Source organism: Chenopodium album, chromosome 4 (genome assembly GCF_948465745.1).
Source record: "Chenopodium album chromosome 4, dcCheAlbu1.1, whole genome shotgun sequence".
Lineage (NCBI taxonomy): Eukaryota > Viridiplantae > Streptophyta > Magnoliopsida > Caryophyllales > Amaranthaceae > Chenopodium > Chenopodium album.
The window spans coordinates 59,776,761-59,799,982 of NC_137837.1; the positions used below are offsets into that span (position 1 = coordinate 59,776,761).

A 23,222-nucleotide genomic window follows, 5' to 3' on the forward strand; every position below is an offset into this window, starting at 1 on the left:
CGCTCATCCTAATCTAATTCTACGGATGAGATTAGTTCTTATATAACTAAGATTCTTATATAATTATGGGTTCTTATTTGTTATATATTTAGATAAAATTCATAATATCAAAAGATAATATTTTATATTTACTTAATTTAAACTTAAAATTTTCTTTCGACAATTTTGCTTACATGGCATTTGAATTATTTAATTTTAAAACAAATTAATAATCTTTTATTTTATTGGCTACAATTAAAATTTATAATCCTACGTGGCGCGTTAATAAAATTAAATCCTATATACTTCCTCCTTTTCTATCTTATTGACGCGTTTGATTTAGGCACACATATTAAGGAGAGGAGAGAGAGTGAGAGAGAATGAAAAAACAAGTGGGATAGCTTGTAAATGCAAGGTAAAAAATTTACCCTGAGAGGAAACGTGTCAACTAAAAAAAATTCCTAAAAAGGAATACGTGTCAAAATATATATATATATAAATTTAAGGAAATAATGACATTTGATGAATTAAGAATGACATCAATGGAGAACAAACATCTAGATGTTATGAATGGCAAGAGGTATCATTATTGTTTAAGTTAGTGGCATTTGGTGAATTTTGAAAAACACCATGGGATTTGATGATTTTTTTAATTACTAAGGCCTTGTTTGGTTTGATGTAAAATGTTTTCATGGAAAATGATTTTTCATTTTTTACCCATTTTCCTTTCTTTGGTTTAGAAAGGGGTGGAAAACAATTTTTCCAAGGGTGGCAAATTTCATCCTTAATGATGGAAAACATTTTCCTTTACAAAATAAGGGAAGCCACATTTTCCTCTCTCCTCCAGTTCTCCTTACCTCCTTTTTTTTACTTCCCTCTCATTCATCCTTACATTTCCAATCCTATTTTTTATTTTTCTTGAACTTTTTTGTAGGAAATTTTGTCTAGAACTACCCTAAAGATAGGGCCATTTTTGAATAACTACCCATTTTTTTTCTATTTGTTTATAACTACCCGAAAGTTACAAAACGTTTGGGTAACACTACCCATTAATGTTTTCCGTAAAAAAAACATTAATGGGACCCACTTTTTCATTTTTCCCACTTAATTAACTCCCCTAATTACTTTTCTCTCCTCCCTAATTAACTTCCCCTAAACCCTAGAAATCAAAACCCTTAAATTTAGACATCCTACCAATTACAATGGCCAATTAGATATCCTACCAATTACAATGGCCAATTAGTTATTAAAATGCAATTAAATCAATCTTAAAATCAAAATAATCGAAACCTACAACTCAATTTAACCCCTAAACCTTAAAAATCAAAACCCCTATTTTTTTTTTAACCCATAAACCCTAATCCGAATCACTAATTTACACTGTAATTATGTTAATTGCGTTCAATTAAAACTTGTAAACAAATACAACAAACAATGAATTAAAATGTAAGTGTGAAACATTACATGAATAATTGAGAATTTGTGTTCAATTGATTGAGTATATGCTCTTGGATTTTTTGAGTGAGAATTGAGGAAAGTTAATCAGGGAGGAGAGAGAAGGTAATTAGGGTATTTAGGGGAGTTAATTAAGCGGAAAAGTGAAAAATTAGGCCTAATTACGTCTTAATTGGACGAAAAACGTTAATGGGTAGTGCTACCCAAACGTTTTGTAACTTTCGGGTAGTTCTAAACAAATAGGAAAAAAATGGGTAGTTGTTCACAAATGACTCTATCTTTAGGGTAGTTCTAGACAAAATTTTCTTTTTTGTATGCAACTAAGCATAGGAAAACTAATTTGCAATTGTGTTTTTCCTTGATAATATGTTTTCCATGAAAACTAATTTTCTATTGAAAATGTTTTACATTAAACCAAACGGGGCCTAACTGCATTTAGTGAAATCGCCGAAAATAAATTGCTTATCAAAGTACGAGTTCCCAACACATGTTAGAGTAGAAATGATAGTCTTTAGCAGAATCAGAACTTCCCAAAATGTAATTCCATCAACAATTTTTAGCTCACTATTCAACCAAAGATTAATACATAGACATGCTTCATCAACCCCATTATCATCTTTGTGTTCATCAAATCAATCTTCCAGCATACAAAAACTGTTTCACAAAGATTGGTTATCTCCAAATGAAGTTGTTAAAATCTTCACTTCATTAGAACCCGATTCAGTTCTTCCTATGTTAGATCACATTTCAAAGCGCAAAGATTACAAACCTAATGAATCCCTTTTCAATGTGATCATCAACAAGCTTGGTGAAGCAAAAAATTTTGAAGCAATTGATGATATTTTGAAGGGGATTAAAACCCAGAAAAATTTCCGCATATCTGATGAGTTTTTCTATAATGTGATCAAGATTTATGGTAATTTGGGTGGTTTAGATAAAAGGGTAATCGAAATTCTTTTCGATATGCCTGAGTATAATTGTTGGCCTTCGACGAAAACCTTCAATTTTGTGCTGAATTTTTTGGTAATTTCGAAGAAATTTGATGTGATTTATGAGGTTTTTCTAGGTGCTACTAAGCTTGGGGTTGAGATTGATGCTTGTAGTCTTAATATTTTGATTAAGGGGTTGTGTAAATGTGGACAATTAGAGGATGCCTACCAAGTGCTTGACGAATTTCCCAAACAAGGATGCAAACCAAATAAGGTGACTTATTCTACTATAATGCATTGTATGTGTGAAAAGGGTATGGTAGATGAGGCATTTGGGTTGATTAATAGGATGGAGAAAGAAGGGGTTTCACCGGATGCTGTAACGTTTAACGTATTGGTTTCGGGTTTGCGGAAACAAGGGAGGATTGAGGAAGCAATGGAGCTATTAGATAGAATGAGGCTCATGGGTTGTGATCCTAATAAAGGGACTTATCAGGAGGTTTTGTATGGACTGATCAAGTCTAAGAAATTTGTTGATGCCAAAAACTTTGTGTATAAGATGAGGTCTAAGAGCTTGATTCCGAGCTTTTTGTCTTACAAGTTGTTGGTGTTGGGACTTTGTGAAGAGAATTTGCTTGGAGATGTGGAAAGTGTGTTGAAGAGTATGGTTTCGGTCGGATTCGTGCCCAGGATGGGAATGTGGAGAACTGTTCTTGGGAAGAATTTCCCAAGGCATGATGCCCCTGTGGCTGTATCTTTCAGTGAAATTGTAAAAGATTAGCAATTTGAATTCGAAATTTGGAAACTGAACCATTTTCACTGAGCTAGGGAACTAGCTAGGGCAATCAGAGGCGAAGTTGGAACAGCTAACAATCATGAGAATTAGGAATGTAGTAGTCTGATTAATGATCAAGAATTAAATGATCATCAACCATATTTTGAATGCTGGAAATCTTGAACTTCTTTTTGTTATGCCATCATGCATTAGATCGTTATAAGTTGTAACATTTGCTAACTTAAATATATTTCATATCATGACCCTGAAGATTGTTTAAATGCTTTTGTGTGGAACATGAATCCTGCCCTTGAAATTACATTACTTAAAGATTAACATTCTCATTTGCTAAACAGTCCAAGATTAAAAAGACAAAGTAGTACAAATGTACATGGTTTGTAATGAACACTAATTCTATATTTTTATACAACCTGTATTGGCGTATACATTGCCGCCCAAAAAAAAAAAAGAAAAAAAAAAACAATGACATTTTTTCAGTCTGATGCTTAAATGAAGTGCAACAGAGAATAATAATCAGGGTGCCAATGAAAGGTCTGGTTTGGTTTCTAGTGCTGGTATAACTTTATCTCCTTCAGAACCACTGATATTACTGTCGGTACTTTTCCGAACAGGCTCATCAAGGATAGGCTTAATTATAACATTTTTCTGAACATGTTCCAAATGATCAGCATGTTCCAAATGATCTGCATCGTCTATACCACTTCTTATCATAATGTTTGAAGTAATTGGAATTCCTTTGAGCGATTGATCGTAAATAGAGGATGATAATGAGTCTTCATCAGACGAATCAGAATCAAAAGGAATCTCCTGTTTTGAAATATCTTCCATTTTCTTGGAATCAGAGTCCAAAGAAGACTCCTGTTCTGAAGCATGTTCCTTTTTCTTGGAACCTTTCCTTGAAAATGACTGCTTCAAATGGCGTGCTGAATTTTTTGCGCTATTTAAAATTTTCTTCGCTCTGTCTTTCACATCATGCTTGCCTGAATTCTCAGCTCCACTTCCCTCATTACTCGACCCTCCAAGTTTTCCGTCAGCAGAAAGAGGTCCAGAATGGTCTTTATCCACTATAAGATTGACCCCGACTTTTTTAAGGTGAGCAGCTTTGACATTAGAATGCAACGATGGATCAGCAACTTCAGAGCTCTTCGTTTGATCTTCTTCACTCTCATGATGCCTGTTGAATACCTTGTCAAAACCCCTTTGAATTATGTTACCTCGCTTGGATTTGTGGTCTTCCTTACTTTCATCACCACTACTACTACTGTCAACTAGCAGAGATGATTTTGGTGAGTCTACTGAGTGGATCTCAGTATCACCCTGTCTATTCTTTCCTTTCCTTGGTTCCCATGTCTGAGAAACTTCGCCTCCAGGATGATGGACCCACATTCCAGTTTCCTTTTGGCCTTCAATATCAATTGGTTCAAATGAATCAGCAAATGGTTGTGGGTTAGCAGCTGAGATAGGTCCTTGCTCAGCCTTTTCACTTTGAAGTGATTCTGATTTCTCCGACACTGACCTCAATTCTCCAGATGTCTGCTCCTTGCCCTGAAAGCATTCTTAATAGGTGTGAACACTGAATAATTCCAGCAATTCATATATATACAAAAAATGACTTCATACACTAAAAACCCAATAAACACATTTAAAAATAACCTTTCCAATTGCCTCAACAACAGTAATAGCCAGATGCAATCTTCCAATTTTGACATTTTGAAGAGGCAGCCACATGTCATGCCTATGGCCATCCCTAAGCTCATTGATGTTTACTGAACAATTCCTGTTACAATAGAAGGATCATTTAGCATACTCAAGACAAAGTCATACTGTTTTGGAGTTATAACTCAAATGCATAGGCATATTCAAAAGCTCATTTCATAGGCATACATCACTTGTACCAGGCCTAAATCAAAATCAACAATACGCAGTGCTTTTAAAGACACAAAATTGGGTCAGGGGAGGGGAGAGTGGAGAGGGGTTGGATTTGAGAAAACTTGCCCCAGAATATTAAGGTATTATTCACACTTAATCCTATGTGTGAATGTGGCAACTCGATCTGTGCCATAATACAATTGACAAGAAGCGCACAATTAAGTGAGCGCTTTAATTTAGTCAATCATCATCAGAAAGCCAAAAAAGCAATCTGTACCCTTTGAAAAAGCATGGAAGTAGCCGATTGATGCATGAGAAGAAGATGCAATTGCTTTTTCTTTGTTCACAGGGGTGACTGGGTGTAGAATTTTTGGTACTTCTGCAAAATCATACTCAAAAGCCAAAACCCACTAATTTCTACCTTGTACTTTCTAATCCACCACTTAACCATTGTTAGACTAGTTTCTAACCAATCCTCTTAAACTTTATGCTACCCTTAATCAGCAGGGCAGACAGAAAAATAATAAGCAAAAACAAATGAGACAGCCGTGATAATAGTGATATTCAAATCTGGCAGACCATAATATGGGCCAAAATGTCAAATAATCATTTTATCTCTCAGATCTTTTATTTATTTATACATCTCATATTTTCTCAAGTACTTAATAATACTCCGTTATAAACTGTATAAATGACATTAAAAGGATAGTCAAACTGGGTGTACTGCAAGTCTGCAGTAATATACATGGAATACCAACCAATATACTTCATTCTTTTTTAAATGCAACGCAGGGGGTTTTACACTTGCCAATGCACATTTTATACAATCAATATCTTTAATTAGACTTTAGCAGTTGCCCACATGATTTAAAAGTACATATAACGACAAATCTAACAAAACCGCCCATAACTATGTTTTTCCTAATGCATAAATCACTAAAGACGGTCAAAAGAGTATGTGAAAATAGTGTGAATTTTCTGATGTTGCAATTAAAATAGAATGGAGTAAGTACGATTCAATTATTTTTATAGTTGGATCATCAATATACCCATAAAGTGAGAGCATAAGAGATTGAGGACCAACCCAAGAACATCATCCACTGAAAAACGGTCCTTGTCAAGAACTTCCATTGCTAATACATTTTGTCCCTCCCATGAACAGATAGGGACCTTAAATTCCTCTTGCCATTTAGGAGTCAATGTCTTCTTCTGTACTTGAGTCCTAAATCTGTACTGACCAAGTTGCCCTTTCACATAAGGATCAGAAAAACCTGAAGAGTAACCAGAAATTACAAGTTATAACCAATTAACAATAACTATTTGCAAGAAAGCAAAAATGGGCACTGACCATTGAGGTCTGAAGCTTTCAGCTCCACTGCTTCAACAACTTCCACATTTGCATAAGCAAGAGGTTCCTTTACATCCACAGAGAACCACTCTTCTATTTCATCATAGCCAATAAACTTCATAAGTATATAAAGATTACACACCAGCACATATATAATGTCTTACTTTAATCAACACAACTTCAAAGTCAACAACCAACAATGACTACATTTTTTTTGGCCAAGTCTTTTCTCTTTTCCAGCACTGATTAGCCACACTCCTGAATTCTTGATTTACAAATCCTTCAACAAGCAAAAAGGTAAATTGAAAAGCTCACAATATTTTTTTTTTTATTTTTTGGTGTTTCACCCGGTTCACCCTTTGGGCTAATCCGGATTCGGGGATCAGTTCTGGGTGGTTAAGTTCCAGTCCCCGAAAAGCTCACAATATTCAAGCAATGGATTTCTTAAAGCCAAACTTGAAGGTCCTGAATGTAGACAATAATGTTGAAGTCTTAAAAAAAACACACACACACACACACACCAACAATTCAGCTTCTATACACCAAAGCCCAAAATGACACCATCCTTCCTTGTTAAGGTAAGACTTGGGAGTTGGGACCCAGCAAAGTAACTATTACAGGCCCAACTGTAAATATCCCACCACCCCGCCCCACCCCACCCCCCACCCAAAAAAAAAAACAAAAAAAAAGAGAAAAAAAACACTATACTCTACCAGCCACCCCTATCAGAAACCTTAATTAAACCAATAACCTTGGAATTCGACAATGTGCTAGTGTAAGCATCAATAGGAACTCTTTCTCTATGGCCTTAGGTCCTTATGGCCTAGGTCTACACACATATATATCAACTTATCACACAATCCTTTTCTCCATGCCTGCCCATATTTGCAGTAAATTTCTAACAAACTCGCTGATTTGTACAGATATACACTATGCTGAATAACTTACCAGATTCAGCATATACACAACAGGCTAATGAGGTACTGCACAGATAGTTTGCTGAATAACTTACCAGGTTCAGGTGATACAAATTTCTCCATGTCAACAACTAGCATATTGGGCTGCCAAATTGTACAAATCGACTTTAGAACAAATACATATATAGAATAGAAGTTAACACAAATTTATAGCCAATATAAGAGCTGGCTAAGAAGAGCAGAAATTACCTCAACAAGCGTCTCCTCAAATGCAACAGCCAAAAGATTATCCTAAGACACAATCATTAATTATAAAGAGTTATATGAGACAGTGATGACAATAGAAAAAATAAAACTGATTGGAACATGACATGGAATTTTTTTACCAGCCACCCAGCGATTCCAGGTAATTCTGTTACATCAAGACCATGATTAAAGAGTGGTTTGACAGTCATCTGAAAGTATGGAGGTTCAGCAAAACACACACGCAATCGTCCTATGAATGGCCAAGAGCGTAGAAATTTCACGCCAATCAGCACCTAAAACAATCACAGTACGCAAGGACATTTGTAACTGTCAGCTGTGGATTCAAATTCCAAAATCCTCAAATGTTAGATTATTCAACAAAGTCAAACAAAAATTTCACCCATGTCAAACATGAACCAAGTTCAAGCCTGGAGGCCATAGACACAGATTTACAAATTCAAAAGACCCTGAAAAATCCCTTAAAGACCCAGACCCTGTTCAGCAATAAGTTTTTTAGTAGATAAAAGAGTTTTAACCACATCAAAATGTGGCAATTATAAAAGAATGGAAGAAGTAATGCTTACTCCATTGCTAGAAGTCATTCAAAGGAAATAATTTAGGCACCCTAATAATTTAAAACCATTAATGTTCTTAACTTGCAATCAATAGCCAAATAAAATTACTTGTTAAGCTACTTACACTTCGAAAGAAGAAACATAATTTTGGTTCAAATCAAAGGTTCCAAGGGAAACACCTAGTCCCCTAACCTTAATTATTGTAGGGTGAAACCTACTTGCATCTAAATTTTAAAATAACCTCTGGTTAATCAAAGATGGCACTGACAATTAACCGATGGTATGATACGAAAAGACATATTACTGTGATGTATGACGATTAAAATTCAGCATAAACACAAAAGCACAACATGGCAGCACGTGGGCTTGAATTGTGCCTGAGTCCACCTTATGAAATTTTTTGGCACCATACAGCATGACACATAACTATCATAACTAGTGGGGCTTGGGCATGGACTTGGCAAGGCATGACATGGCACATAACCTAGATTGTTTATACAAGGTAAGTGTTCTTACCATAGATCCCTTATTCCACCTTAGATCGAAGAACTCGATATAACTCTGATGACACCAATGACACGTTGACCACCTTTTGAAAATCCAAAATTACCCAACCCACCAGGTAAAAAGGTCAAAGGGGGTCACAAGCTAGAAATTTTAGTTGATGTGGGTAATTGAAAACCATTTACACTTTTTCATTTTTTTTATAATTTTGGGCAATTTTGGTTTTTAAACTATGTTTGGCACATACAAGATAGGTTATTTTTATCATTTTTGCACTTTCCTCTTTAAAACACCTCATCATAGAAAACAAACACTTTCTTTCTCTCTCACTAATTAAACTCATACTCCACTCCTTAACAATCCTTAAAAATTCTAGCGCCTTAAAAATTCTAGCGTAGTCGTTGACTACGGACGACTATGGACGACTACGTTAATGGATTAAATCTTAACCGTTGATTTATTAGTTGTCTAATCATAGCCACCCAATCCAAGACCTAAGCTACACAATCATCCAAGGATTGTTTGGTTACTTTTTTCTTTTCTTTATTTATTTTTTTTTTTTTTTGCACATATGAATATATTTTTTTTTTCATAAAAATCGAAAAAAAAAATTAAATATTTCATCTTCAACCTAAATCATCTTTCACATTATTAATCTTTTATGTCATCTTCGTTCATCCTAAAACCTTCATCTTCAACCAAAAACATTCATTCTCCAAAAAAAACTAACAATTATGATTTAAAAATTCATTAAAGTGTTGTTTGGTTAAATAATTAAGGATTAAAAATAAATTAGTTACACGTAATTAGTTTTATCTTCAATTTTCATCATCAATAATGTTCAACGCAACCCTTATCAATGGATTATTAAAAGAAAAAATCTCCATTGCCAACCTTAACCTTTATCATCAATTTCAAACTTCATTCATCAATAATGTGAAATAAGTAATAAAAAAAAATGATAATCATTACATTAATATCTATGTTTTTTTAGTCAATATAAATTGCAATATGACATCAATTACATGTTTTATGTCTAAGCCACCGTTGATGAACAACAAGGATTAGAAGTTATTTCCTAAAAAAAAAAAAAAAAATCGGAAAATATGCTTGATAACTCATAAGAGTATCTTTTAGTCTTCAATTCTCCACCTTCTTTGACTTAAGATAGGATCATGATATTTTATTAAAATAAGATTTTTTAAAAATATTTCCAAAGGATGATTTTCTTTATATTTAAAAAATACTTTACGTATATTATCTATACATGGAATTTTATTTTATTATTATTTTTTTTTTTTGACTATTTTTGCATACATTGAAATACTTAATTAACTTTGTAAAAAAAAAAAAAAAAAAAAAAAACCTTTATTATATGTATTGGAATATTCAAATTTAACAAATTCTAACTATGTTAAATTAATACAGAGTAATTATTAATAACTAACATTGTTGTGACATAAGAATAGCTTAAAATTTCGCTTTTAGATATTCTCAATTTCACTTTGGGCGTATGCAAAATTTGAATGTTATTAGACAATTAGAAGGATTATTGACAAATATAAGACTTAATTAGTTAATATATAGATCACGTTCGATATATACAATGTTTTCCGTTTTGGGTATACCTAAGTTATATGTGAGTGTACCTAAAACGAAGTGGTTTAATTTTTTATTTATTTTACAAAATATAGAAGTATATGGTTATTTCGGATAATCACATCCCTTTTTAGAACCCTTGGCTAGATTTATTGTCACTCTATCTAACTGAGGTCTCATCAGCATAATCACAGTTATTATTAAAGTAGAAAGCCTGAATTTAAATGGTGAAATTAACTTCACGGCCAAAACATTACCTGTTTTATAACAATTCTTGTTTAGATTTAGATAGCATTTATCGTGAATTAATAGAGGGATATACGAAAACATATTGAGGAATTGAGTGGATGACGTGGCACAATAAGGAGTTAAGGGAGTGTAGTGTCGTAGTAAGGGGGCCTGCGTGGAGTAGAGACGTTTTTAGGAACACCTTTTAATATATTATTAGTATAAATTCAGGCTTTAATTTCTACTTTGAAAAGAATTGTGATTAACTTATATTATGAGACTTTGTTTAGATAGAGTGACAATTAATCTAGTCAAGAATACTAAATATGAATGTGAATATACGAAATAAATGTATTAATATTTATTTATGTATTTTGTTAAAAAATAAATAAATATTATAATTGACCCCTTTGTTTTAGTTACGCCTAAATATAACTTAGGTATATCCAAAAGTGACAACTTAATCTAGATGGAGTGATAATTAATCTAGTCAAGATTACTAAATACGTATGTGAATATCCCAAATATCCATATTAATATATATTTATGTATTTTGTACCAAAAAAATAAAATAAAATTAAACCACTTTGTTTTAGGTACGCCCAAATATAACTTCGGTATACCCAAAATCGGAGATAGTTTATACTCCGTGATCTATATATTAATCAAGTCTTATATTCCTCAAGCGGGTCTGATTGACTAAAGAATATCATTTTGGGTACGCCCAAAATTAAATTATGGATATCTAAAAGCGAGTTTTATGTATACTTTGTGAGTTTGTTCTACGCTAGATAAATCCATTACAAAAACAAAGAACTAATCGATATTGCTATGATTCTTATGTGTATGAATTTCAATAAATATCCTCCGAATAAAGACAAACTAACCTTTTTCTTTTTATTTTAGGAGTAACTAGAAGTTGTTTGGGATCGCCTAGTTACGTTTTTTGTTACGTACTACGACACTACGTACATTCAAGTGTATGATGTTGCTTAGAAAATATATGTACTTGATGTCAAGTTGTTTTTTTTAGAAACGAGTGTGATTAGACGAAGTAACGATTGCTATATAGTATAATTCTATGAATTTGGGGGAAAATATAAAAGATCATTTTAGATACTCCCAAATTTTACTTAAGGATATCTAAAAGCAAAATATGAAGACTAGAAAAAAGACATTCATTTTGGGTGCGCATAGGGATAGCAATGGGTCAGATGGAAGGGATGGAAGAATACCAGTGCGGCTCTAGTAAGTTCAGTTCAGCATATTATAGGCGTTAGACTAAGGGCTGTTCTCTTAAGCTTATTTTAGTTCAGTTCATCTCTAGTAAGTTTAGTTCAGTTCATATCTTAATTTTCTTCTCTCACAAAATATTCAGTTCAGCTCAGCTCCAATAAGGGTCTGTTCACATTTACTGAACTAAGCTGAGCTCAACTTATTGAACCTGAACTGAACTGAAGTGAATTGAGCTGAAATGAATATTTTATGTGAGAGGGAAATTAAGAGCTGAACTGAACTTATTTTATGTGAGAGGGAAATAAAGAGCTCAACTGAACTGAACTGATTGAAGCTAAACTAAACTAAACTGAACTGATTGGAGCTGAGCTGAGCTGAACTGAAATTAAGTAATTGTGAACAAGCCCTAATTAAGTTCAGTTCAGTTTAGCTCAATCAATCTCAACAGGCCCTAAGGGTCTACTCACATTTACTGAATTTCGGTTCAGCTCCAATCAGTTCAGTTGAGTTCAGCTCCTAATTTCCTTCTCTCATAAAATATTCATTTCAGCTCATTTCAATTCAGCTCAGTCCATGTGAACAGACCTTAAATCTTGCATATATTCCCCTTTTATTGTATACGAAGTATATAACTAATAAAGTTTTTATTTAGTTTTAACTAATAATCAAAAAATAATAATTTAGTTCTAACTTATAAAGGTATATTCCACTTTATTGTAAATACTTTTTTTTTAAAAAAGATTATTTATTGTAAATACTAATCTTACATAAATATTTAATTAGTTCCGTCAAAAAAAAAAAATTATCTAGTTAGACTAAGATATTTATTTATTTAGTTATATACAATTAATCTTAAATAAAGATTATTTAGTTAAAGTGTTAGACTAAGAACGGTATCAATGCAAATATATTCCACTAATTTTATTGTGGAATGTGGAGTATATACAATCAAATGTATCTTTATTTATGATCTAGTCATATAATATCATATTAGTTGGCTGACTTGTAGCCTAATAATTCTCTAGTAACTTGTACCTAATATTTGACGTTCAATGCAAAAAAAAAAAAAAAAAAAAAAAAAAAAATCTTCTTAAACTCACGTTTAATGCAATAATCATAAAATATATATATATATACACACACACACACACACACACACACACACACACACATATATATATATATATATATATATATATATATATATATATATATATATATATATATATATATATATTGTGATTTTTTTTTGACAAGAATATATGTATTTGTGATTTTTTTTTTTTTTTTTTTTGACAAGAATATGTTTGTGATATTTTAGGTATGATTGTTCAAAAAATATTTTAGTTATGGAAAAGATTCTTTCCTTATATTAGAATTTATATTCTGATCTTATATATATATGTATTTGTGATATTTTTTTTTTTGACAAGAATATGTTTGTGATATTTTAGGTATGATTGTTCAAAAAATATTTTAGTTATGGAAAAGATTCTTTCCTTATATTAGAACTTATATTCTGATCTTATATATATCTATTAACATAATTGATATTTCTAAGAAAAAAATGACGCAAAATTATGTTAATAGAGGAAACAATAATGCAAATCAGTTTTTCTGCTACCTAAAATCATGTCTATAGCTTCAACATCCAATAATGACGGATGATTATTCACGAATTCATATGGCTGATCAAATTAAATATAAAATCATGCCTATTCTAACAATTAATAACGAAATAATAAGATATAATCCGTAAACTTTCAAGAATGTAGATATTAAAATTATTACAAACTCTAATTTTAAGAAAATTGAAGCATATATGTAATGATTATACGTTAATCATAATGAAATCTTATATAATTTGATAATTTTTAGATGTGTTTTGGATGATTAATGAAAGTTAAAGGTTAAATTGGATGGTTTTTTTTAAAAAAAAAAAAAAAAAAAAAAAATCATAATTAGAAAAGAAAAAAAAGTCATGACTTAAATGAGGTGTAAATTAGATTTTATAATTTTTCAAAACTGTAATATTCAAAGGCTAAGATTAAACAACAACCATAATAAACGGTTTAGATTTAATCCCTTAGTGTAGTCGTTCATAGTCGTCCGTAGTCGACAACTACGCTAGAAGCTTCCAACAATCCTTTAAATTTTAAGATTCTAATATATTTTGCCATGTTTGGTCATTAGAGTTTTGACCGAAAATGAGCTTATTTGACCAAGTTAGAGATTTGACTACATAAATCATCTAACTTGGTTGTTTGGTAAACGAGCTTTTTAAATGAGCTTATTTAGGCAAATAAGCTAATTTGTAATTAAAAAGCTACAAAATAGAGCTTTTTAGATTAGCTTATTGAGTAATGGATGTCAAAAGAAGATTTTATCCTAAAAGGTACTCTAATTCACATTCTTGCCCTCCCAATTTCTTGCCCTAATTATCAATGTCCTAAATTGGCATTTCATATGTTCAACTAACAAACAACTACAAATAATAAGCTACTTTTACCGAACAACTCTACATAAAAAGCTCTTGTAAATCAGCTAGTCAAAACAGCTAATGCAACCAGCTCTTACCAATCAGCTAACCGTAATTACCAACAGGGCCTTTAACTAGCAGAGTTGATTTAGCTCAACCATTCCTAACTTTATATACCCATGTCTTCAACTCGAGTCATTAATCATTTCTGTGTATTTGCACTATGCCCTTGGCTTGCTACTCTGTCTCCAATTTAATTTCCCTACTTCTTATCTTGTACTACTGATTTAAAACAAATGTTGAAGTACAAATATTACATCCCCTAAAAATACATATAATTACTGCCCATTTCTATATCATATATACTAAACACTTTATCATATAAGACTAGTGTATGCTATTGTATTTCTTAAGATGTACAAATTAATAAAAAGTTAGTTGTGACCCATCAAATGCGCAAATCCTAGATTAATGTATAAAAATCACTAGGTTCACTAAGACTATGGGTTCCAATTGCACCAAGGGTGCATGAGCCGCACTATACAAAAATATAAAAAAAGAAAAAGAACACTTTACCAATCAAACCCATTCGCATAGAGCCCCACTTTTTCACACACAAATCCAAGCCTCCAATAAGCCTCCAAGTGCACCACCTAAGTTTCAATCCCTTCAATTTCTTTTGCTAATGATGTAGTTCAGATCTACATAGCACTAACTCATCAAGCAAATGAACAACATCCTCCTTGGCCTAACACAACTGGCCAGGTGACCAAGTTTTTTTAGGGTCAGTTTCTCGATTCTTGATCTATGTTTGATGCAATGTTTTTATAGTAAGTGTTAGATGATTTTTAGGTTTGAGTTGGTTATTTAAATTGGGCATATAGAGAGTAAGAAGACATCGAGATGTAAAATTGCCTTCATTATCATTGTAAACTAATTGAAATTCTGGCAAAAAGTTTGATTATAATACATACACATGTTTTAAAAATATTTTCGAATAGAGCTCGAAAAAAAAATTCAAAATAAAACTCAAAAATCTGTGACCCTGAAAAATCAGGTATCCAAAAGGTTAATAACTCATGGACCAATATCGTACAATGTACATAATATGTACATTATTCGATAATAAGAACATTTAGGACAGGTACTAAAGGGAAAAACGTAGATGACCTCTAACAAGATCCTAGCTTTGATGAACTATAAACATTGCCAATGTATCAACATAAATATGCACAAGAATGCGAGAGCAATTAAAATATACGCAGGAATGATTGAGAAGATTTCCCCATTACAATTGGGCAACATCGAAGGATCTCTACAAATTCCTCTTCCTATTGCAGAAGTCATAAGTTACTCCGTAGTTGACAATGTCTACATAAGAAGATGTATTATGGTATATGTTATATAGTACCTTGAATTATTGGTCCAAACCATGTGGATAATAAACAAGAAGCATAAGGGGATCGCGATAAAGAGATCATGAAACTAGATGGGATAAAAGTACCTAAGAGTGAGTGCTTTATGTATTTGAAGTCTATCTTTCATTCGAAAGAACAAAATGGAAATGTTGTGCACAAGTTTTAGCCTCCATGCCCAAACGAAAGAATTATTTAAACGTGTGACAGCTACTATGCGGATCAGGTTGGACAGGGTGGGAAATACAACTTTACAAACTACTCTTTAGGCCTAAATAAAATAATTCCTCATGCTTCAACCACTATTTATTAACCTTCCAAAGAACCCCTCGGTTATTCTATGGAATCAAAAGACCACTCCCTCCCTCATCATTACACCATCAGTATTTCAGAATTGTGTCACAATTCGCAATCAAAGAACCCACCACACTAGGATAATAATTACCCCAATATGAGGATAATAGATTACCCTCCCTCCCTTATCATTACATCATCGGTATCCCTTTTTCCTTGCAATTGCACCATCACTAACTCATTTTTCCTCACAACTACCTAAATCTATATTCATTTTCTTTGGTTTGACATGTTTCACCCCATTAATATACTACCCTCAATCCAAGCACGCCCTAAATAAATCACCAAAAATTGAAAATATAAAGTATCTAAATAAAATCTCAAATTGTAATATATTTGTATAAGATTAGACAGAGGCCCTAACATATACCAAGCATGTCTAAATTATGTTAGACAGATCTCACAAAGGGCTGTCATGTAACAACAATTCTTTTTAAAAGGGCAGGATACTTTTAGGGAGGGAAGAGGGATGTATAGGAAATGGCACATCAAAGATAGATCATTTATAACTTGGTAAGGACACTACATAAAAAGCTATCCAATGCATACCTTCCCTTCAACATGCAAGCCAGTCAAGTGCATCTTTGCCACAATTCCAAATCCAAGTCTCTTCCTCAGTTTTGCAGCAAGTATTGCACTCATATCATCACCAGTCAAAAAATTCAGGCCGAGCTCCAAAACCTAAATATACAGAACAGTCAAGTCTTCTTGGTACCAAAAAAAATGAAACAAGTCTTCTTGCCGGTAAAAGAACGATTACCATAGATTTTCCATTGAAAAATTACTCTAATTCAGAAGCAAGGCTTATAAAATTACCAAATGGTCATCCTCGGTAGAGTCGCGAAGTACTCGAATGTCAGTAAACAAAGGTGGGGTCCTTCCCAAGTAAAGATGCTGAACAGCTGCTCGTTTCTAAGATCAATAAAATAAATTCATCAGTATAATGAAAACTAGCTATAAGCATTTATCCATTTACATTAGCAGAAACAATTTGATATACTAGCAAATGTTTACCAGACAATCTAAACCTCATTACATTCCCATCAAGACAAGAACAAAGAGATATTCCACTCTCTCCCATTTCTCTTATACTGAAAAGCAAAATAAATAATACTACTAATATTTTACTTTATATTATTTCTACATAAACCAACCAAATCAACTACAACACATTTAAAGTTCAAAGATGCTCGTAAGTGACCAAAATCTAAATAATGCATGCAAGCCATCTAAAAAAATGAGAATTTTTAAAAATAACTTACCAGTGCGTAAGTGAAGAATTTTTTTTAACAACTTATCAGAGCATAAGTGAAGCTAGCTTCAGTGCAAATTACTAAAGTAGTGTATAAAAACTAATGATACCATCAAAGAACAATCCTAATCCTAGAATTTACCGCCGTAAGATCCTAGTCTTAGTCACAAATGATTTGGAGTCAGGTATCATGAATTGTCATAAGGAACCAACTGTCTGACAAAGAAAAAGGACATAGCAAGATAAACCAGGTTGAAAAAGTTTGAAAAAAAGGTGTATAAAGTGATAAAAACAAAGAGCATCCAAGTAAATTTTAGAGAGTTTTAAAAGAGTACCAACAATAATAATTACTATACATTCATAAATACTTTCCCAAATATCCATCAAATAGGCCCCAATTTGAAAGCGAGGGATAGCTTAAGTGGTTAGAGCCTCCCACTCGATTCCTAGAGATCCTAGGATCGGTTCTCATCACTCGCCCTTGTGGCTCTATAAAGTCTAAACAAAATGGCCCCTATTTATTAACGTGATTGTGTCTCCTACACAAACCCCGAAAATCAGATTCCTCTGATATCCTATATGAATCAATAGTGACCCAGTGGCTTGATCCCACATTTGTACAGAATTATCAAGGTTCATATGTACGCGACCTAACTATTAACAAGTCAAGTATTAAAAATCCCATTCTGTAGTAACAAAAAACTGAAGGAAAATCCTCTGCGAAATAATTGTCAGTAAAATTCAAACAAAAAAATGGAATCATACTACAGTCCATGGTTTGTACTTCTGTAGGAACCAAGGTATAATGGGAAGGAAAATCCTCTGCGATATTATTGGCTCTAGACAAATTGGCCACATTTTTTCAACTGCATGATTCAACCACCTTACTGTCTCAGAATCTGTTAGTATCTGCAGAAACAAAAGGCAGATTCCCAATTAAAATTCTACCCACTATAAGCATATTCTCAACAACTACAAATGACAGGCAAATTCAAAAAGTATCACAAAAGATGCTTTAATATCAATCTATCAAATATAACCTCAATCAAAAAACATAAAGTAAACATTCACAGAAAAAAATTCATACCCTTCTTTGATTGGCTGCTTTTCTTTCATCAAATTGCAACTTTCTCCTTAATCTCATAGCATACCTTTCATGAATCTAAGCCCACAACAAAAAGGCAATAATTAATAAAACTCCATTCACCATCTTCTTTACTTAAAAAGCAAAATTTTATTCTCAACATGTAAAGAACTGTGAAAAACATGATCATAGAAAAATCAAAATATAATGAAATAGAACCTCAATTAAAAAAATTGTAGCGAACATAATCCCAAAATAATTATAAAAAAAAAAATACAATAAAAACCTATTAGAAAAATTAGAAAAAAAAAAAAAAAAAAAAAAACTCCCTAAATAAGGCCCCAAATTCCCCAAAACAAAAACCACTTATTACACAATTGGAAAGAACAAGATCCCCAAATCAAAATATAAACTCCCAATAATTCCAACAAGTAAACAACTGGGAAGAACATGATGTAAACTAAATTAAATTAAAAAAAAAATTACCCGATATAATAGAATAAAATAAAATAAATCAAAAGGGAAGAAAGTGTTCAAACCTGGTACAAATAAATTAAAGAGATGAGATAAACAACTGGGTGGCAAAAATTGTAGGAATTAAGCAACCATAGCAAAACCAGCACAATGCAAACATGATGCATCATTGAAATCTCTGTTATCACCATTATTTTTTTTTTTTTTTTTTTGAGCAGTTCTTAAAATCTAGTAAAATTGACTAATAGCTAAAAGTAAAAGATCATTTATACTGAAAAAATAAATCCAAAATGATTTGGAAGCTGAGTGTTGTTCGTCAGACGAAGGATATTATTGGGGGTGGAGAATTTCAACGAAATGAAAGATTATATCGAGAAGAAAAGTGATTAATTTAAAAGGAAAAAAATCTGGAAAATGATTTTCGAAACTTCGTATATTGTACATATACTCTGTTCATTATTTTAGTGACAGTTTTTAATTGAGACTACTTTTTTTGTAGGATAGAGTTAAATTCCTACAGGTGGGTTTGCTTGAATTCTGGGCTCTAGACACGTGATCAGGTGAGTGACTACGACGTGGTAATACACACATTTATGACTTATCCTTTATTCAACAGCGGCGGTCTTGTGCATATGGGATTGTATTTTAGTCGATAATCATTGAGGTGTTAAAAACGGATCCGACTTAATTATGCGAACTTAACCATTATTGGATGCTAGACTCGAGACCCTTGTCTTGCTAGACACGTATTGTGTATTCCTGTGTGCCTAGTATCATGGAATGGAGGGACGATTTGTCCCTCCATATCCCCCATATCTCACATCCTGAATTTGATCTTCACCCCACTTTGAGAGAGTACGAGTAAGTATTACCCACTACCATGGTATGGGTAATAATACCCAATACCACAATTTTTTTTTCTTTTTCCTTTTTTTTTTCCCTTTCCTCTTCATCTTCTTCCTTCCTTAAACCCTTTTCCCCACCTCCATGGATAGCTCCCATTGCCGGCCAAATCTCCGCCCACCACACCTTCACCTCCGACAACAAGAAGCCCACCCCACCAACTACTACCTTGGTCAAAATCCAAAAACACGCAACTACCTCCATTAAAAATCATCGGAAACCACAAAAAAAACATAACCCAAAAACAAGAGACACAAACTTATGGCTCTAGCCATTAAAAACGGTGAGTTTTATGTTGGAAATCGCTAAGTTCGGTCGAAATTGACGCTGGTAGTTTTTTGTTGGTGCTCAGTTATTATTAATTTCTATACTGTTATTATTGGTTTTTATACTGTTATTCTTGGTTTTTATACTGTTATTCATAATTTATATACTGTTATTGAGAGGAGCGAGATTGCATTTTTACAACATGAGTAAGATTTACGTGAAATTACATTTTTGCCCCTGGTAAGGGCCCAACGAGCCCATACCTGGTAGTGTTCTATCACTATTCGAGAGAGTACCCCCCTATCTTAACATGTAAAAAAAAAAAAGTTATGTGCCTAGTATAAACTATAAACCCCTGATATTGTCTCCTATCGATTCGATTTTACTGGAACGAAACTGTTTAGGGTTTTACTTTTTGAAAATGAAAACCAAACAAATTAGATATTATTCGACTTTTGAAATTGAACTGAATTGAAAACTATTGACTCAGATAATGATGTAAGGCCCCTACTCAATATCAAACAAACTTGTGATAATCCAAACCGAATTGATCTGAATATCATTAAGCTAGTTAGTGTCTCAACTCATTTCAATCCAAAACTATTTTAATTTTAAAAATAAATAATTTTTTGTAAATTGACTGGTTCAACTCGTTACCCATAAAACCTTAATTGTTTACGACCCATACCCCGTTACAAAAGAATCATTTTTGACTCCCAACGCATTTTATTAACATGAACCAATTATAATCATAACCCTCTTCAACCAACGTATTTTTCAATTCCTCAATCATTTGCATGATAAAAGGATATGGGCTATTCAACCAAATATAAACTAAAAAATCAATTTGTAAAAGTAAAGCTACGTTGGATATTTTGTGGTGTGAACACATATATATGTTTCGTAATACGGATATAGTGCAATGTTTGTAAAATTTGTTTAAAAGGCAAGTGGTGTAACAATTAAAAAACGGATGAGGTATTAAGTTTTTGATTTTTAAACTTGTATAAATATCTTATTATGTTTAGGATTTAAAAAACCTTACGGATTTACTTGGCTGAAATATACGGAGTATCATAAATGGATCTTGTTTTAAAGCATTTTTAAGAACGAATTTTTACGGAGTATGATTCAAAAAGACAAATGTGTCAATTCCAACAGGTAAAAGTATACATTTTACGAGTTACAAACAACGAAGTTTATTTTTGCAAATCATAACAAAAAAGTCACCAAACATTTTAAAGTACAACTAATATTCCGTTTCTTTTTTTTGCTTCATTCACCGACTTATGATGTCATTGATTTATTGATATAAAAAAAACCCCGAGCAAATAATAGTTTGGAATCAAATATTGATATAATGATGTCATATTTCAGTAAAAATCATCGAAAATCGAATTTTGGTTGTAGTTTAAAATGTTTAGATACATTTTTTGTTATAATTTGCAAAAATAAACATTAATGGTTGAAACCCCAAAATGAGTACTTTTACTGATTGTAATCTGCAAATTTTTCATTCAAAAATTACAATATTTTTTTATGAATAATTCAAAAATTACAATTTTATAAAATATGTGGTGAAAGTTATAAATTACTATGGAAAAATTAAACTCAAAATAACTTTCTTAACTTTAAAATATCTAATCCAATATTGAGAGTTTGTTTAGCATTACGGTGGTTTTCCAATTTTTTAATTTTTGTTTTTAAAATCATACTCGTATGATATATATCATATACTCCCTCCATCCCTAAATTATATTTCTACTTTCTTCTATTATATGAGGAATAGCCGAATAAATGCTAGAATTAGAAATGTAATTTAGGGACGGGGAGAGTAATAATAATAATAATAATAAATGATTCCTAAGGGCTATGTATAAGAACCTCAAAAAGAAAATATTGAGAAAAAATTAACACTAAATACACCAATCTGTGCGTCATTTTGTCATAAATTCCTAAGTTAATTCTATTTTGAAAAGTATATTTAATGCTTATACATTTTTTTTATTCAAATGAGGAAAAACATTCCAAGAGAAAGAAAGAAAAATAAAAAACACAAGAAATAAAACAAACGCTAAAACAACTAAACTACTGCTAACACACTAAGTAGGAACCAGACAAGGCAGAGCAACCCCTCTAGCATCCTCTTGTAAGATCCTCCCAAGCTCATTCGGAACAAAGTTGATAAATTCTAATTGAGAGTCTTGAGAGACGCCGCGGTTGGCCAACCAATCCGCCGCTTGATTTCCTTCCCGGAAAATGTGGATTATTCGAACTTCCCATCGCTCATCTCTAATCAGTCTTAGGCACTGATTAATGTCATGGGTGTTTTCACCCCTCCCATTAGCTTTATTTTGCATAATTCTCACACAGGCTTGATTGTCCATATGCACCTCAAGTTGAGTAATTTGGAGATTTTGTGCTAGCTCAAGGCATCGAGTGAGGGCTACTACTTCAGCTCGAAGGCAATACAATACCCAAAATTAGCTGAGAATCCATTGATGAATTGTCCTTCATGATCTCTTATAATAGCTCCACCACCTGTAGGGCCTGGACACCCTTTAGCAGCTCCATCACAATTCAGCACGAACCATCCAGGAGCAGGGGAATGCCAGGGGACATTAATTATTTCTACTTTCTCCTTAACTGCTTTCCCTAGGCTAACATCACTTCTCTCCAGGCTCCTTCTCATATCCCTGAATCTAACCCTTAAGAAAACACCTACATCTATTGGAATTTCATCCCTCCGATTAAATATGCGACAATTTCGCCATCTCCAATTCCACCAAACTGTGATACAGAACATTGTGTCCCAGCCATCCACATTAATTGTGTTATCTGCTTCTAAATTGTAGCCACTACAACAAAATAAAGCAAAGGTAACAATGCAAAACCATTGCCTAATATAAAAAAAGTGTTGCCTTGTAGCTAAGACAACACATATGAGGCGTAATTTATGCCCCCGTTGTCTATTCATAAGGCAACACATTTTTATTCAAAGGCATCAATTTTGAAAGCTTAGGTAAAATGATACATAAGGCAACACTTTAACAAAGACAACAAATGAAAAATGTTGCCATCTAAGAAGATAATTCAAAAATGTTGTCACTCCCAAGCATTTAATAGTTAGTAGGGCTCGAACTTGTGACCTCAGAGTTACATATATATATATATATATATATGTATGTATATACATACATACATACATACATACATACATACATACATACATATATATACATACATATATATATATATATATATACATATATATATATATATGTTGTCATTTTAATATAAATGTTGCTATAGA

The 23,222-nt window shown here is 32.4% G+C and overlaps 2 protein-coding genes across 2 annotated transcripts; one reads left to right on the forward strand and one right to left on the reverse strand.

Moving 5' to 3' along the window:
• Window positions 1-1,896: 1,896 nt before the first annotated feature.
• LOC145629161 (small ribosomal subunit protein mS86 (rPPR1)-like) lies at window positions 1,897-3,419 on the forward strand. Its single transcript, XM_081681699.1, has one exon. The coding sequence runs from the start codon at window positions 1,936-1,938 to the stop codon at window positions 3,142-3,144; it is 1,209 nt and encodes a 402-aa protein (XP_081537825.1). The 5' UTR covers window positions 1,897-1,935; the 3' UTR covers window positions 3,145-3,419.
• Window positions 3,420-3,441: 22 nt separating this feature from the next.
• Window positions 3,442-19,226, reverse strand: LOC145629160 (C2 domain-containing protein At1g53590-like). Its single transcript, XM_081681698.1, has 12 exons — window positions 18,805-19,226; window positions 18,269-18,343; window positions 17,947-18,090; window positions 16,746-16,841; window positions 16,479-16,610; window positions 7,680-7,832; window positions 7,543-7,584; window positions 7,389-7,437; window positions 6,377-6,469; window positions 6,113-6,299; window positions 4,813-4,936; window positions 3,442-4,704 (listed from the first exon to the last, which is right to left on the reverse strand). Exons 1-12 carry the CDS (start codon window positions 18,928-18,930, stop codon window positions 3,673-3,675), a joined length of 2,253 nt encoding a protein of 750 aa, XP_081537824.1. The 5' UTR covers window positions 18,931-19,226; the 3' UTR covers window positions 3,442-3,672.
• Between the last annotated feature and the right edge of the window lie 3,996 nt (window positions 19,227-23,222).

Bases quoted from the DNA above. Each gene is read 5' to 3' on its own strand.
- LOC145629160 (XM_081681698.1), bottom strand. From the start codon at position 18,930: ATGGTGATAACAGAGATTTCAATGATGCATCATGTTTGCATTGTGCTG. The intron at 18,344-18,804 runs GTTTGAACACTT...TTGTGGGCTTAG, and splicing joins CTTTAATTTATTTGTACCAG to ATTCATGAAAGGTATGCTAT. The intron at 16,842-17,946 runs GTATGATTCCAT...TATTGATCTTAG, and splicing joins AGTACAAACCATGGACTGTA to AAACGAGCAGCTGTTCAGCA.
- LOC145629161 (XM_081681699.1), top strand. From the start codon at position 1,936: ATGATAGTCTTTAGCAGAATCAGAACTTCCCAAAATGTAATTCCATCA.